This window comes from Lagopus muta, chromosome 6 (genome assembly GCF_023343835.1).
Source record: "Lagopus muta isolate bLagMut1 chromosome 6, bLagMut1 primary, whole genome shotgun sequence".
NCBI classification, from domain to species: Eukaryota; Metazoa; Chordata; class Aves; order Galliformes; family Phasianidae; genus Lagopus; species Lagopus muta.
In genome coordinates this window covers 6,313,784-6,331,432 of record NC_064438.1, presented here as the reverse complement: position 1 = coordinate 6,331,432, position 17,649 = coordinate 6,313,784, and the positions used below count along the sequence as shown (strand labels likewise).

The window sequence follows — 17,649 nt, the reverse complement described above, 5'->3', positions numbered from 1 at the left end:
CACCTGTGAATTAGTCTTACCAGTTCCAGTGGCCCAAATAGGAAATGCACCAACTCTGAAGCACTTGGGTTCTGAATGTGCTTTCTCAGTTTGGCCTGAAAAAAAAAAAAAAAAGAAAAACCCACTTTAATCCTAACCTGATTTTGGTTAGGATCCTATAACATGAGGGCTCATGATCCCTGACGATCACTGATTCCCCACTCGCCTTCTTGTTCGCCCCCAGTTTTTCTTTGCAGGCTTCTGGAAGTCCAAGACCTGCATGTGGGGAGAGCTGTGGATGCATGGCCTTGGCTTTAGCAGGTCCTGATCAATTCTCATCCCAAGCACATATGAATATCTGCTTCTAAAAGAAAAGGCTGCATCTTTGTGTCCTGCCTCAGGCTTCTTTACAGTCTCTGTGATTTCCTTACTGATAACTTTTCAGGAAGTATCTTGTTCACTGAGCAAGTTCAGAGCTGACAAAATTTCCTTCTGGCTCATTACCCTCCTGGTCTCACACACTTGTCTAAGCAGTGCTCGCAGCACTGGGAACATCTTTGTGCTCCAACTTGTCATCTTCTCAATGCCTCCTGGTACAGCTCTTCAAGAGCAGGAACAGAGTAGGAGCTGGGAATCTGGGGGCAAGGAGGGACACCTCATGAGCAGGGGCACAAATGCTTGGTATGGCACAGAGAGAAAGGAGGCACAGGCAGAGGAGCAGGTGGCTCCTTTCAGCTCAAAGTGCTTGTGAAATGGGGCCAGGTGCTCACTGTGTGTGCACCATGGCTCTGGCACATGCACAGGCAGTGGAAGGCACATGCCTTTTCCAAAGGTGGACTTTAGGCTTCTAGCTTCAGCTTGAACAGCTTGGCTAAAGGAGCCTACACAAACCTCACGCAATGTTTGTTTTGTGGTTGCTTCTGGCAGAAGAATCTGAAATTCACACCTTTGTCCCTTGATAGTGCTCTCACTACACATTTCACTGCAAATGCTTACTGATGCAGTGAATCTGGCTGCCATGTGGCTGCCTAAGATCCCCAGTGTCTTACCAAGAGGTTAAAAGCCAGTTTGGTTTTCTGGAAGCAGTCGATGAACTCAGCCTCGCTTGGGGGTCTTGCTCGAAGAGTCAGCATTCCCTCTTCAATGAGAACGTGGAGAGAAAGACAGTTTAATTAGTGTGTCCCTTTCTGGATGGCACTCCTGCTGGCATGCAGGTAACAGCCACTGAAAATCTATGGATTGAGAGAAGTCAAATCTCTGCACTAAGTCCCTAGAATCCAGCAGGACTTCGCCAGTGGTGTTTTGCAAACTGAGGCAGGGCTGCACTGACCTAGCCTTGGGAGCTGAGGCTTCCCAACCTGTGCCCCCACATTCCCCACCTGTTCTAGCTTCTGCACTGTACCTGCTGGGCCTTTCTTCTTGTTCTTCTTCCCTTTCTTCCTTTGGTTGAGCTGTTTGAATGCCTCTGCAGCCTTCTGAAGCCTGGCAACAAAGACTTCAATGTCATCCAGAGTGCAGTTCAGGATTTGCTGTGAGAACAGAAGTGCAACAAACACAGGTGAGAAAGAGCCCAAACTGCGCACAGATGAGAAACAAGAATCCTAGGTCTTTACCCACTTCATTTCATGGAAGACTGAAGAGTTCAGGCAAAAAATTAGGCTGGGTTCATCCCTTTCCCAACACAAAGCTGTGCCTTGTTTTGCATGCTGTGCTTACCAGTGTGATAACTGGCTCCTAGCTAATGGACCTTTGGAAAATAACCCCAAGAGAGGACTGTGCACCGGGGAGAACCCCTCCGAAACCAGCAAAGGAAATGGTAGCTAACCCAGCAATGAAGTTTTGCTTTTGTTTACCCTTCTGAACAGTAGATATCAGTATAAAAATGAATGAACTACACATAAAATATCATCCTCATGGAGGAGCCCCTTGCGTCTTTCCTGTCTTCCCCTTTTCCTCCTGCCTTCTGTTCTTGTTACCAACCGTTTCTTTTTCAATCTTCTGTGCTAAGATGGCGCGGGATTCTTCATGGTCCTGGGAGGCAGAGCCTCGGCGCTCATAGTCTGCAGACAAGGAAGGGGAGAGAAAAAATATTTCTTACCATGGAAGGTTGAAGATGGGCCCCATCAAACACAGTGACACAGGAGTGGTAACACCTGGCTGTGTTTGTTCATTCCTTCATTCCGAGAGCACCTCGGAAGCTCACAAAGGGCAGGAGGTGATCAAAGATGCCGATTAAATCTGCCACGGGTTGCAGCACCTGTGTCTGTATGCTGCCTGTTTTCAGATGGGAGCACTGGATAAATCATGGACAGCAGCCAGCTACCAGCTACAGGCAGAGACCTGCAAGCCCCAGCTGCTGGGAGGCTCCCACTTGTTTGCCCTCAATGCATCTGTGCTACCTTAGGGCCACTGAAGAGCTGCCCCCAATATTGCTGAGCATCCCACAAACACAAGTGTGGTCAGAGCAACTCTGAGTCTGTCTTCTAGCCCTGAGCTCCCCAGTAAAGAAGAAGCAAGACCTGGAAACGAATGCAAGTGTCACCGGCTAGAAAGCAGCCTGCCAGGAATTCTGCATGATTGGTATTCAGGCAAGCCCCTGCAAAAATCAGCATTTTTGTGCCAACTTGCATGCAGTCTCTCAAATGTTTTTAGCTGATACTAAAAAGAACAAAATTCAGGTGTTGAAAGATGGTCTGGCTCTGAATTATAAATCTTACTTTTGTTATGAACCAAAAATAGGCTCTCCATCCAGGAGACTGGATCAACTGCTTGGCCTTGGATCCCAACCCAGTTAAATGAGTGTTTACTCTCATCAATTTGAACTTTCTTACTGTATTCTGATTACATACTTTCCGAGAAATTCACCTCAACAGAAACTGGTACAACAGGCTATTTGCTGGTCATTTTAGTCAACTCCAGATCTTTTTCTTTTTTTTCTTCCAGAGAAAGAGCTTATTTCTGCTACTGGGAGCTTTTTTCTGTGACTGCTTTCTCCAAAGAGGGCTACAACTTTTCTCAATGCAGCTCAAACTGAAGTCAGGATGACGTTGGAATAAGGTTTTAGAGGGGTGAATTCCAATCTGCCTTTCCACACTCAGCTCTAGAATTCATGCATATCGCTCAATTTCTGTGGGTGATATGTGCGTTCTCTGTGAAGCTCGCAAGGGCCAGGAATGTGCCTTTCTGACCAGGTCTGTACATTTTGATTTCACTGAGCTGAGCTGTCATCATTCAGTTTGCTGAGGGCCAGTCACCTCTTTGGGTGCTTCACAGCACAGTGTAAAGACACTGGGTGGCAACAGTGGGGCTGAAATGACCCCAGGCTGTTTCAGGAAGGTTGTCTGCCCAGGCTGATGAGTCCCTATCCTTAGGGACAGACTCACTGAGCTCTCCCAGTACCTGGTTCATACTGGGCAGGGGGTGCCACCCGGTTCCTGTTCATGGCTTGGCCTCGCATGTCGTGCTGAATCGGGATGGGGGCTGGCCCTTGTGGTGGTGGGAGGATAGACTGTCTCTGCTTGATCTTCTCTTGATTTGCCCTGCAAGTCGACAACACAGAACAACCCCGTCAGAGGATGCTGATCCTAATTCCAAGAGATCTGTGTGAATGCTGGAGTAGGGATGCGGTGCTGGGGGTGATAGGTACACTGCCTACCTTGCCCCTTTGTCCTGAGTCCTGCAGTACTTACTTGAGCGTCTGTGGTCGTATTTTCTTCCCATGCTTGTGGTCTGCCAGGGCACTTTCTATGTCTTCGTGAACCATCTCCGCCTTGAAGAGAAATTGGAATATTTTACTATGGGGCTGTGCTTTGCAAAGCTTGAATTGTGAGTAAGGGGAGAAGTGGCTGGCAGAGAGCTGGGAACATATCTTGTTCTGTTTACGAGATTGCTTGGCCTTGGGGTGGTCTGCAGCCAGACATCACTGACTGCAACACAGGAGAGCCTTTAAAGGGCAGTGTCAAGGCACCAATATCTGTGCCAACCTTTAGTGTGGCTCACAGTTCCCATTGACCACCACCATCGCCTGCACAATCCACACCTTTGTTTGAACAAGGGAGTACAAAGCCATGCTGCATATTGATATATCCATGCAGGTGGCACTCCTCCCCCCGCCTCACCCAAACCAGTCTGTAAGCTCTCCACAGCCTTGCAGGTTACTTGGCGCAGGTTCCACTGTCTCACATGGCCCAGAAGGGTTTTGGGGGCCACAGCAGCTCCATTTCCCACCAGATCCCAATGGCGAAGAAGGCTCTGCTCACCTCCACCTCATCGCAGTTGAAGAAGTGGATGTCAGGTTTGTGCTGTTCTGAATCCTGGCACACCAGGAGGAGGATGGAGGAATAGCGCATCTGGTTGAGCACCGTCTGGCAGTGCTGGACAGTCGGCAGTGGGAAGTCCTCCAGTTCTTCCTGGGAAAGAAGAAGGAATGGGTTGGGCTTGAAGAGAGAGACCTGACAGAGCTTGTGTTCTGGGATTTCCTTGACCCATCAAATATACTTGTTACCATCTGCAAAGGGCCTGGGGCTATGGAGAACTGGGAGAGGGGTGGACGCCTAACATCTCCTGAATCTCAAACAACTTGAGTTCTCTTGCTCACCGCGAACCATGTTGTGCTCTACCTGCATCAGCCACTTGCCATGCATCCCAGCAGAGTGCTGGGAAGAAAGATGCCTTCTGGATGACAGCAGTGAGCAGCTTGCCCTGCCACTGACTCTTTGGATGAAATTGTGCGAACGCTTTTTGGTTTTTCACTGTTAAACCCAGAGCAGCACCACCCTTCTCCTGCTGTCTGGATGTGGCACGGTTTTCAGGCAGGGGATCCTGCATGTTGTTATAATACCAGTAACAAGTTCTTTCCTCTCTGCTCATACGTTACATATAGGTCTTGGTGGACCTGCAAGTCTGCATCACTCCCGCAGAAAACAGTTACACTGTTTGCTTGGAGCACAGCTCAAGGTATCTTCCATGTGGACTATCTGTGCTTGGGAGCCAACCCACACCTGCTTACTCTTCCAATTAGAGTCAGCCAGCCCCTGCAAAGCCTGGAGTGGATTTTGATAGTGATTCACCCTTGTTTGGTTTCCTTACTTAGGGAAGTACTAACCATCCTTAGATGGTTTCCCTAAGTAGAACCCCCTATGTTAACCTCTGGCTACCTGTGACTCGCAGTCTAGCAGGCGGATGGACTTGTCATTCACTTGCAGCAGCATCTCCTGTGTCCAAATTTTCTCCTTGGAGTTGAGCAATAGGAGTTTTCGGATGGCATCATCCACTGTCACGATGGATTCACTCTTGTCCATGATGAAGGTGGCCAAGTGCTGAAGTTGAGAAGAAGGGGGAGAAAACAGGTAAAAAAGCTTTGATGGGTGTATTGTAAGTCATGGGTAAAACCACCTCTGGAAGTTTGGACAGTTATTTGTTCCTTATTGCACAGGCTCAACAGAGTTGCTGTGCAAAGCATGCATTCTGGTTGTTAGCACCAGACACGACTGCACTTGCCTGCTTTCCCAGCCCTGTTCTGTGTCCTGAAGCAATGATCCAAGCATTACACTTGGCACTGAATTTATACAGACTTGTGTAATCGAGCAGCACCTGCAGGCTTTTGACTGCTGGCAGGGCTCCACGTGAGGGGAATCCCAGCAGGGTAGATCAGAGGGGAGTAACAGAAAGGAAAAGCATCTGCTCTTTGTTGTCTTTAGTACAGGAGTGAGTTTTGCCTGGCTTTTCTCCCTCTGACCTCTTGTTTTCACGCCTTCTCCCAGTGATCAGTTATAACCATTTCAGAGATCAGGTAGTAGCTCCTTGGTACAGTGATGATGTACCAGGGGTTGGATGGGCCCAGAGTATCCACGGCACCAGAGCCCTGGGTGGCCCTGTTGAAGCATGGGTGAGAACTATCATTGCAATTGGTTCCATAAGGGATGTGTATGCAAGAGGAAAAAGCTCAGATTGAAAGCACTGGCAGCCCTAAGAGGATGAGAGGGTTGAGTCTTTAGTCAACATTAGGGATGGAGGGAATTTGAGGTTACCAATTTGTCGCTAAGGTGATTGCTGGATAATTCACCAAGACTGGATAGATCAGAGAAGAGGACAAACACGGCAGAAATTAAGTGATGGCCCAGTTCTGTGCTCATAAAGCAAAGGTATGGGGTGAGGCACTATCTAAATAAAACTTCTGGCAGGTACGTGAGCAGCTAAAGCTGAGATTAGCCGTGCCATCAGATATGAAGAACATGCTTGGGTATGTGTTACTGTAATTGTAAAACGCCGCACGAAAAGCTATTTGCAAAGTCAATATTACCCACATGGAGATGCCAAACCCTCTGCCTTCTGAGCAGTGAGGAGAATTGGTTTATACCTGCTGACAGGCATTCTTATCTGCTCTATTATGATAACTGCTGGGTTTACAATCTTCATAAATTCCTTAGTTATTTACTGTTAAATAAGTTCATTTTCAGGAAGCCAAAGCTACTTCTCCATCTCAGACTCATTAAAATATTTTTCCTTTCCCTTTTCTTTAAATAATGCTGGAGTGGGGGGAATAAAGGCTTGTTCTTATCTTTATCTGATTAAACCCCCCTATCCAGAAGGAGAATCAAATATGCTAACTTTCCTAAGAATGGGCTTCCACTTTTCAAGTTCGATCAACTTACAGATTACTTAAGGGTATAAAATGCCTCTTCCTGCCTCATTGCCGGCCACTGAAGTCCTGTTTGCTTTGGTCAAAGTTGAAGGCAGAAATCACAGATGAGTGGCACAAGGCATAAGGAACGAAGTTCTAAGTCCCTCTCTGGGTCCATGAGTGATTCTATTTGGCAGGGCTCACTGATGGGGATGGTTGGCTGGGGCCTTAAACCAGACAAAAGGGGATCCTTCCCACCACCTGTGAACTTCATGAGCCTCCTTTCTTGCCTTGCCAGCTTTCAGTGCCAAGTGAGCCAGCTGTCCCCAGCCAGGTGGAGCTCCTGCTGGTTGGCAGCTGCACAGGCTGGCTTCCTCCCTTATGTAGGTGTCTGTGACACTGGAAGCTGAATTTTGCTGAGTGCCTGTCATGGCTGAAGGGTTTTGAATTACTGGAGAGGACACAGTAGTTGAGGGAGAGCTGAAAAATGATAGTTGACGTGCTCAGTGTGGGTTGGGCAGGTGAGTTCCTCTAACCACCGTGTTCAGCAGGAAGGGTTTGAAGCACAGAGTGATAAGGGGGACAACAGCTCCCATTGCTCTCCTTCAAATGTAGAGGAGGATGAGGACAAGTTTCTCAGTTTCCTCTTTCTTCATGCCGAATTTCCCTTTTTTTACATCTTTTTTTCTCCATTCTCCATTCCCTCATTACTCTATATTTCAGTTTGCCAGATCTCGATCATTCATATTTTTGATAAACGATGGCTCTGCATGGCATTTCCAATTTTAATTTAAAATAGAAGAGAGATCCATTGTTAATTAAACCAAATTCACATCACTGTTTTTTGTCCTCCCTCCCAATCAATCCTTTTGTGTTTGATAGCTATAATGGCCAAATGTGTCCAGCTGAATAAGTGCTGGCTTCACAGAAAGTCCTGAAGGATGAATGGAAGATTGTCAAGCATCTTTGCTGTTTGCCTCTCCCAGGATGTGGAAAGCAATGCTTGTATATTGTTAAATAGGCTACCAGCTGCTCTTTGACCTAAAAAAGCTCCAGGAAAAGTGAAATATTTCATTATCAGCATCTATCACTCATACAGGTCTTGCAGTCCCATAAAAGTTAATTGCATGCTCACCTGTACATGGTACTGTGAAGTCTCGTGCATAATGATATTGGAATTGGAATATTTTTTCCTTTGTTCTGGAAAAAAAAAAAAAAAAAAGAGAGAGAATCCCTTTAGTTTAAAGGCTGTTTATCAGTGTATTCAGGTCTGAAAATTAGAGCTTTCACATAGGGTGCTACTGTCCAGGCTTCCAGTTTCAGAGTGCTGAGAATCAAAGTACTAACTTGGTGGATACACATTCCAGTTGTATTCCAGAATGACACTGATAATTCAATTCCTGCACTTTTTAAAGACGAAGTGAAACCTTGTGTAAACCAAAGCCTCAGACAGCAAATGACCAGGGAAGGTGTCAGAAGAGCTGCTTGCAAAGGCTGCATCCCATCAGCCTGGACAGAACAGCCCTTCTAGATAGCCTCTGGAAGAAACACTCTGCAGTACTACGACACTGCTAGTTTGCTGTCTTGCATTTCCTGGCAATGAGAAGGGCTGTAGGGGTCAAGGCCAGCCAGCCAGAACCTGCCTGGAACAATGTTTTTATGAGGCAACAAACCTTTATTGCTTCCTGCATTTCTCACTGGTAAACAGCAGCAAGGAGCAATTGGAAAAAATATTGCTTTTTAAATCTTTTTTTTACAAGAGGCTCTGGAATAAAATCCTAGAAAAATCGACCTGTCAGCTTTTACTCACTGGTTAATGGTATGTGTCCATTCTGTATATATGCTTTGTGTGTCTGGCAGAGGAGAGATTACCTGGGCTCAGAGTGAACTGAACTGAAAACACCTTCTTCACCAGCAGAGGACATCCTCTAACCTCTCGTTTGCTTAGAAAATGTAATTGTAGCTCTGTGTGTTGTCATAGGTTCTTACGATCTGTTTACACATTTTTACCCATCCTAAGCTAGAAATAACCTGTGTTAGGTTACCTTTCCGTCCTCTGCAGCAACCATCAAAGCCAGGAGGATCTCGCAACATTCTGATGGAAAAAAACCCCAGAGACTTAGATGAAATACTGGTGGTATTTTTGTCAGCCTCTTGGTTTCATCCAGACTGTGGAGCTGTTTGCTCTAAGATCTGCCAAGCCTGTCCTTGGCACCTGGTGTGATTTGGAGCCAGCCCATCTATGCTTGCTCACCCGTTTGAGCTGAACAAGCTCACATCTCTCAAGTATTTGAGACTGCTGGTGTTCTGCTCAGAATTCTCAGCCCATGCCCTGCCATGCTTGGGTCAAGGTCCATGGCTCCACTGCTTTGGGTTCCAACTCTTTAGCCTTTTCCTTGGACTCCTCGGTGTCTCTGATATATGTTTATTCCTGCTTGGCTTCCACCGATGCAGAAGGTGCCTCTCCAGCCAGCAGGTGTCTCTCCAGAACAAGCACTGCCCTGAAGGGTTGCTTTCCTTGAGATTTGGGATTTTCACCTTTGCTAGGCTAGGAGAGCTTTTAGATCAAGCCCCTCTTCGTGCTTCTCCATAGACACAGAGCTCAGCACTGGTAGCATCCTAAACATACAAACTGAGGCCCAGAGAGGTGAAAACGAAAATGGATGCTGGTGATTTCAGTCAAAGCCTGGCAAGGGTTGATAGATACAGCTTTCTAATGCATTTTAATTTTTAAGCCTATGAGACATTTCATCACCGTGGCAGAACACCTGCGTACTTTGCACCTTGCACCTGTATGCCTGTCACTGAAAACACAACAGCGTGCTTTGCTTCCACAGCTAATTCCTCGTAGTACCGAAGTGGCTGCTGTGCACAGGTAGGAACTATTTTCTGCTGGGCATGTTGGCAGGGGTGTTGGCTGGGGCTCTGCCTTGCACACCAGGAGGACCTTTGGACACCTTGCACAGCTCCCAGCTCAGCTACAAGCTCCTGGAATGACCCTGAGTACAGGAATTAATCTTCCAGCATGGCTACTTCCCCCCCCTTTGGTTTACACTGAGGGGTCAGCGGCATTTTCAGTTTGCTGGGTGTTTTAATTGCAGCCTGCCCTACTTCAGATGTGGGGCAAGATCTGGGATAGGGCACACAGCAACGCGTGTCTGCGGGGAGTTGTCTCTGATGTGAGGCACTTTTTTTTCTCTGAGTAACCTCAATTTCCTCACAGAGCACTTCTCATGTAAATAGATGACACTAATGGAAATGAGAACACTGCGTCTTGTGTGGGATGGAGACAAATCTCAATTTTGAGGCATTCCATCCTCTCCTTTTTAAAAGGGAGTGGAAAAGGCTTTAGTGATCAGACTGGAAACAAAGCAGGGTAGGCAGATGGCTCCAGCTCTGAAAGGACAGGTGTTGAGCAGTGTCAAGGGCTGGTAGATGGAGATGGAGTTCCATAAGAGCCCTCCCAGCCTTTTCCAGCAGAGGTGCAAAACACTGCAATCTCCTTTCATTTTAATGCAGGAAGAAGCAAGGATTCTGGCTGTAAATTGCAAAATAGGCAACTGTAGGCCACCTCAACCTGAGAGGTTGTATGAAAGAACACTGGCACATTTCCTCTTGGTTCATCTTACACCACTCATGCTGGAAATACTTTGCATTTCTACAGCATCTTGCAATGGAGAAGGCTCAGGAGAGGTGAGGTGTCACCCAATCCATACTGAGTCTTCAGCAGGCAGGGAATTTGCATAATCCCCAACGATGAATAAGAGTGACAGAAATTTAAAGATGGTTTTCAGATGGCAGGCGCTGCCAGAGCATATGGTGGAGAACTGCTGGATGCAGCACGGGCTGGATTGCAAAGAGCAGAATTGTCCTGGACTGTGGCACGAGTACAGCAAACATCTGAAGGTGATAAAAGCTGGCGTGAGCCCCAGTGACCATTGCTGTACTTTTTCCCTCCTGCCTGCCAGGAGAGTCAAAAAGACGGGGAAACAATAGAGCTTTGTCTCTTTCTTTTTTTTGGTGTCAGGCAAGAAAAATCTCTCTTAGCACGAAGATCATCATCCTTTCCTAAGCAGCTAGCTTTACTGTTGCCTCATACTTACAGGCGTGGGAGAAGCTGCAAAGCTATTCTCTAAATAATGTTATCTGTCACCAATATCTTGCAGGCACACAGCACAGCACAGCACAGCACAGAAATGGTGTTTCCACTGGCACCAGAGGGCAGATGAGGAAATGGGAAATGCTGAGACCACTGAGGATTGGATTTTACCCACTCAAAATGGGCTGAAAACTGGGTGCTGGACTGAACATCCAGTGACAACAGGCCAAAATACTGTTTGGAAGGGAGATCGTCCTGCTTGGCTTTATGATAATGAGTGAAAGGATGGAACTGAGAAAATAAAAGTAGGATCAATACACATCCTGGAAGAATGGTGTTATGGGAAGCCAAAGCACACTCCATGTGCCAGGTTCCCTCCCCATTTCCATGTAACGCCCTTTTCCCCACAAAGCTGGGCCACGCTTCCCTCAACTGGGTGCTTTGTGCACACAGTACATCAGTGGGATAAATAAACACAAACCGTTCCTGCTGGTTTGTGGGAATTGGAGCACTCCTTTCCCCCTACTGATGGTGCTGTGCTGATCTGCACAGGGTGCTGTGGGTCAGTTACATCAGAATCCAAAGGCTCAGGCCCAAGATTCTGTCTCTTTCCATCCATTACATTCTCATTGCTGCTACATACAAAAATTCACCCATGCTCTTGGTGCACACCGGAGCCAAAGCCACTTGTGGTGCCAACAGGTGCCTCTGTGACAAATTTCTGTCACAGCAGGGCTGGGAAAGCTCCAATCTCTCCTCCATGCACATCCTTCTCTACTTAATTAGGGAGTTGTATCACACCGGATCCTCCCTCATTCTCCTCGTATCTCCTTGTATTTGCTTTCTGCTGTTGCTAGGCAGAAGGCTCCGTAGAAAATGTGGGGGATGAACAATTCATCAATGAAACAGTCAGGAGGGAACCAAAGCATAACAACCCCAGGTTTGGGAGGTGGGCTGGAAAGGCAAGAAGAGCATGGCTGTTGCTGAGCATCTGGTCTCTACAGGAGCTGTCAGCACAGGACAACAGGGACCATGAGCCAAGAAATGCAGTTATCCTGCAAGGACTTAGAAGGGAGCCAAGAGTCAGGACTGCCGCTTTGCTTCAGAGCTCTGGTGAAGGACACACGTGAAGCAAAGGATTCCTGGCCTCTGTATCCATTGTAGCAGCTTAAGGAAAGTCCTGGTTGTTGCCTTCTGGAGTTTGCCAGTTCTTTATGTTACCTATATATTATCTAGCAATGCACGTGCTTTTTATAGTAACCTGCCCATGTAGCATGAGTCGGTCCTTCTGCCAAACCAACAGGTCAAGACACAGCCCTTTGTAGGAGAAATGAAACAGCAAATGCCTTGGAATGCTAATGGTAGTAATGCAGATTTGCCAGGCCTGCATTATAAAGCAGCCCTATGAAATAGCATCCCGTCCCGGAATCCCAGCAGGAGGCCAGATCTGATCCGGCAGCACCATCATGCATCTGCACTGTGCAGCTCTGCCCATCCCACTGGTTCCTGCTTAGCTGTAAGAGGCAGATTGGTCTGCACAGACACAGAAGCATGTGGCATTGCAAGGCCTCCTGCTAAGTGGGGAAAGCGTGTGCTTTTGGGACTCATGAAACTCATGAGTTGAAAGAAAAGGCTCTCATTGATACTGGCGGCAGCCAGGGGTATGAATGGACCTGGGCAGCACTGATAGCGTGCTGACAGCCAGCTGCTCTCAGGAGGCTGAATTCCTGCTCAGCATGCCTAATAGTTGCCACAAGCTGAAGCCCAATTGCTCACATTCCTCATTTATTAGCTGAAGGCACACTGCACTCCAGAAGAACAAATAAAAGCCTGACACAGCTTGAAGGTTGTGCAAGGCCTGCATGCACTAACTGCCTGCTTGTGCCTGGCATGCCCAAGGGCTGCTCAGCAAAAGACAATCAGGCTACTGAGAAGCTGGTGGGGAGAGGTACTCCCTTTTCCTTTAAAATCAAGGCTGGGCGGGATATGCCAGAGGTGGAAACGCCTCTTTGTCAATCCCCCAGCCATGCAGTTTACCAACCAACAGCACTGTTCTTGCGCTGAGCCACCGGTGAGTTTTGATGCAGGAGCCAACAGGAATGTTGGTTTCCTTCCTTTCTTCCAGTCCCGTTTCCAGTTAAAGTATTACATTTCCAGGCTTTAAGTGAAAAGGGTCACCCATGAGGGTGGAGAGGAGCCGCGTAATCTGAAGCTGGAATCTGGGTGGGAAAGGGGATGTGAAGAAAGGCTGCTGAAGTGACACACGGAGGCAGACAAGGGAGCTATTCAAGGCTGGAGGTAAGGGAGAGGGGGAACCACTGCTTCAGGAGATCAGCAGATTGGTGTTGCCTGCTAGATTGGCACTGCTGTGGTATACAATAACCAGTACTAATGACCCCATTGTTGGCCGCTGTGCCCAGCCATCAGTTGTAAACACGTATTTACAGTGCAGCTTTAGGAAATGGACTGTATTGAGTCCATGTTTCTGTCTTTCTCCTTTTGAGGCTGTTCCTGAGCTGGCTCAGCTCCTGTCTGTAACGGCATCTCGCTGCATTGCCACTTCACACTGCGTTTGCCCAGTGTGCAAGTGAGGATGTGTGAGAGCAGACAGCAAGGAATTACAGCCTGGGGGTCTCTATGTAAGAGACACAAGAGCCCTATGGAGACCAGGAGCTGCTTTGTGACCGTTAAACACAACTCACTCCTTCACCACCAGCTTGTTGGTGCAGCCCCTCTCCCCATGGCTCCCCAGGCAGATGATAACCATCCCAGGGCCACACTGTTCTGGTATGAGCAGCTCCTGTCTTTGTGTTAGCATCCCGTGTTCTGTTACAGCCCGGGAGCCTTTCTTAAGTTACAGGAGGCGTGCAGTGTCAAGTGATGACGCCTCACAGACTGAAGCTTTTCAAGTCCGTGTTTCTGTAGCCCAACACACACTAGTGGCCATTTCCCAGCCCTGTGTGCACCACATTTGGGTCTTTCCCAGCAGTGTGTGTCAGGCAGCTCGGAGCCAGCTCTTGGCTGGGCACAGGGAAGCAGTCGAGCATCACACAGATGGACGCAGCACAGAAGTGAGCCCCGTGTGAAGTCATCTTTAAGCTCCCCTTGGCTCCACGCACCTTCTCACAGTTACAGTACCCAGCCCTCCATGAGAAACAGCACCACCCAGCCACCCACGAAAGCAGCTCAGATGCCCTCCTGGTGACCACTCCAGAAAGGGGTGGCAAGCAGTGGCAAACGCCGTGCTTCCTTCCCAACTCTTCCCTTGGCTCATCCTGTCACACTCATTTCCCCCTGCTGTCTTCGAGCTAGGTTCAGGGCACGTACCAGTAAGCAGAGAAGCAGCTTAATTTATTTATGGTATGCATTAACATTTATTCAGCTGCTTGCTGTGCGTTGGGTACGGTGGCTACCTGATAGGTGCCAGCCATTCCCCCTGCTCTCTCTGTACGGGCAGTCATGGACTCTTCCAGAATATGGAGCTGAGCAAATGTGATGCTGTTTAGCAAAGGGGAGTGGGAAGGATGAGCATCTGCTGTCATGGCAGCCAGGCAGCACCATGGCTGAACGCTCTAGGATTCTGGTAGGGCTGGAGATGGGGGAAGATGTCTCAGGGCTTTAGGCCATTTTTGTGCAGAGTTCCCTGGAGATTTGGATCTTTCTACATCCCTCTGTGCTCACCGCAGTGAAAAAGACACCAGCTGTGGCAGGAGGACAGCCACCCTCCCCATCTCTGGGCCACCGCTGTCACCTCTGTGGACCAACATGGGTAGAATCACTGAGGTTGGAAAAGACCCTTCAGGTTATCAAGTCCAACCACCATCGTAACACTACAAGCTGACTGCTAACTCACATCTCTAAGCACGACATCCATGCATCTCATAAATATCCCCAGGGATAGGGACTCCACTGCTTCCCTGTGCATCCTGTTTCAATTTCTGACAGCTCATTCCATGAAGAAATTCTTCCTCATATCCAATCTAAACCTCCCCAGGCACAACTTGAGGCTGTTTCTTCCTTTAAAGTGCTGTGGATTTGGGGCTTGTTGTGCTCATTCTTGGAAGGCCCAGCAGTGTGCACAGGCTAAGGGTCCTGACTGATTGCACAGGAGAAAAATGGAAATATAAGCTCCAAAACGTCCCTTAGCAGCACCACAATCACATAATCAAGGCCAGCTCAGCTTGATGTGATTTGTTTCATTATGAAACATAATTCTCCCTGGAATTTTAGTTCTTGTCTGCCCTCCACCCCCAGCTACCAGTAGAAATTAATGCTGGGGGAGGGACAATCCAAGTGGAAAGGGGACCCAAACATTTGAATGCTGCTTTCACACATGCTGAGTGCCCTTTGAAGAAGGAATGCTGAATCAGTGGGGCGTGCCCCACGTTCTGCAGGCAGAAACCCCACGGACGTGCTTGTGCATAGAAGCAGAGCCAACACCAGCTGCTGGTAGAGGGCTGCCAAGGTGGGGGAATCAAGGGAGGTGATTTATTCCCCCCAAGGGTTTGGCCTCTGGCCTTACAATCCCTAGTTCAGGTTTGCTGGAATTTGGTGGGAGAGGTGTCCTGTTCTTGCTGACATTTGCTTTTGAGGTGTGTCCATACAAAAAAAAAAAAAAAGATGTAACTCTCTGTTGAAAATTACTTATTTGAGAAAAGTGTGTTTGGTTTTAAAGCAGTTTGTTGGCTTTTTACTTTGCTGGCTTTTACACTGCAGGGCAGTCAGTGCTTGCTGGTCTCCTCTGCACAACTCAGTCCCACCCTGACACCCCAATAATTCAGGGCTTCTGTCAATGGGTGCTGACCTGAGCACCCACTCTGTTTCCCACACTTTTCATCTCTTTGTTTCAGTTTTACTTCTCTGTATGGTTCTGTATTTATCTCTAAACTAACATCTCTCTGCCCCTGGTGAAAATTGCAGGAGCTTTCAGCACACAGCAAAGGAAGCGATTCTATCAGAGGAGCAGGGGGAGCTTGTCCGAGCAGCCCTGTGTGCACAGTGGAGCAGTTCCCAGGCATTCCCACTCCTCCCTTCTCTCTTCTTTCTGTGCTTTTATCTCCAGACAAATGACTGATGCATCTCAGGCCTTCCCTTGGCAGCTGCTCATCACGCAGCATCGAGGTGACAGATACCTATGGTCAGTAACATGGAATTTTTCATCTACCTTTATTTCCACAGTTCACTTCTTGCAGCCACCCTCACTTCAGGGCAGCAAAAGGAGCCGTCTGATCAAATACAAACTCTCTGACCAAGGGGCTGCCAGAGCCAATGAAAGTCCCAGCCAAGCAAACTGACAGCCAGAGGGTGGGAGATTGGGTTGAGTGCAAGCACCCATCCCACCAATCCTCTGTTTCCAAAGAGCCGAAGGGCACTGGAGTTGTCATGGTTCACTGAGTAGTTAAAGGAGTATAATTATTAACCTGCTGAGGACAGTCTTTCTTTTGTTAGATTCTTTATCAAGTTATCTTGCTAACATAACCGGAGAGAATCCAGGTGAGAGGAAGCAATGCCCTGCATAGATTTGTCTGTCCTCACGGAACCACAGCCATGACCAGCGTGGGACATGGTAGCATAAAGTGCATGCTCCATACAGAGGACGTGCAGACACACGTGATGGACTGCTGACCTCAAACTCCCCAGCAACAGTGTCCAGACCTCCAAAGGTACCCTTCCTATAGGAAACCTGAGACAAACCAGCATGTTTGTGGGTACCACTTACCATACAGGTCCTTTGCGCTCAGCTTGGAGGCTCCGTCCGCTTTGCCCATGCTGCCACTGCAAAAGAAGGAAGGCACAAATCAGCATGAGCAGTGCAACCCCACAGCAATCGTGAGGGAAACCAGCCCTGCTCTCATCGTCACATCCACTGAAGGTGCTGCCAGGCGAAGAGTTCTGCAGCTCCCTCTGCAACCCTAGCTGTTATCCACACCACGGGCCCGTGTCACCAAACCCAATGGCTGGAAAGAGGAGCAGGGCAGCCCATCCAGGCCTGTTACTGGTAGAGTTACCATTGCTCACGGTCTCCCTGGGAGCACATCACTTCTGGAAGGGCTGTGTTGAGAATGGTGCTCCCAATGAGTTGGTATGGGGAGGAGGCCAGGGAAAAGGAGGCTGATCCTTAGAACTGAGTCCACCTGAACCCAAGCAGTGTAAGCACCAAGGCTCAGAGCTCTTGTTCTTGGACACTTTTTAAACCTACTCCTTTAAAGCAAGCCCATAAGTACAACCCATGTCCCATGTGCAATTGTGGGAGGATGTAATTCTGTGTAAAACAGTTGAATTTTGGGGGTGTTAAGCCTCCAGGCATAGGTTACGTCCCCTGTAAGGCCTGTCTCCACATCCCACATGGTAACATGTGAGAATCCAAGGAAAGGTGAAACAAACCCTGTGCACTTAGGGGGAAAGATGGGACCACAAGGAGCCTCCCCCTGGGCACTGGGAAGGAGTGCTGCCCATAGGATGGAGGGAGCCCGCCACACAGATCCTTACTTTGTTGAGCCAGTGCTGCTGCTGACGGATCCTTTGAGACTCATGTTGCTTCACAGGATGGGCAGCTTCAACAGAAGCAGAGGAGACAAAGTTAGAAGTTAGAAAACAGCCTTCACACTCTCAGGTGATTTACTGGTGCATATGATGCCTTAACTCTGATTCAGGGTTCCCAAGCAAGTGAGAGCAGCACAGTGGGGTTTTCTGGCCGTTCGCTGCCCCATGGCTCTGACCTGGGCTGAGATGAAGATGACATAACATTCCTGAAGCCTATTTCCACCTCTCCTCTCTTACCCATCTCCTCCAGGCACTCCCAGAGTTGGTGGTGTTCCATTTTCTACCAAAGCAGCCTTGCCTATGGCTCTGCACAGACCTGATGAGGCCTTATTACTGTGATGGCTGGCTGCTTGGGAAGGGGCAGGCAGGCTTAGTTCAGAGAGATTTTGCCTCTTTTGCAATAAGA

General features: G+C 48.3%; 1 protein-coding gene across 1 annotated transcript in view; it reads right to left on the bottom strand.

Moving 5' to 3' along the window:
* Positions 1-17,649, bottom strand: part of EPS8L2 (EPS8 like 2) — a 42,799-nt gene that overhangs the window by 11,849 nt on the left and 13,301 nt on the right. Inside the window, exons 2-12 of the mRNA XM_048949583.1 lie at positions 17,190-17,254; positions 16,420-16,475; positions 7,737-7,801; positions 5,136-5,297; positions 4,239-4,388; positions 3,669-3,748; positions 3,379-3,518; positions 1,960-2,039; positions 1,382-1,508; positions 1,029-1,117; positions 21-95 (exon numbers count right to left, since the gene is read on the bottom strand). Coding sequence (XP_048805540.1) covers positions 21-95; positions 1,029-1,117; positions 1,382-1,508; positions 1,960-2,039; positions 3,379-3,518; positions 3,669-3,748; positions 4,239-4,388; positions 5,136-5,297; positions 7,737-7,801; positions 16,420-16,475; positions 17,190-17,233 — 1,068 coding nt within the window. The 5' untranslated portion in view covers positions 17,234-17,254. The remainder of the gene's footprint in view (positions 1-20; positions 96-1,028; positions 1,118-1,381; positions 1,509-1,959; positions 2,040-3,378; positions 3,519-3,668; positions 3,749-4,238; positions 4,389-5,135; positions 5,298-7,736; positions 7,802-16,419; positions 16,476-17,189; positions 17,255-17,649) is intronic.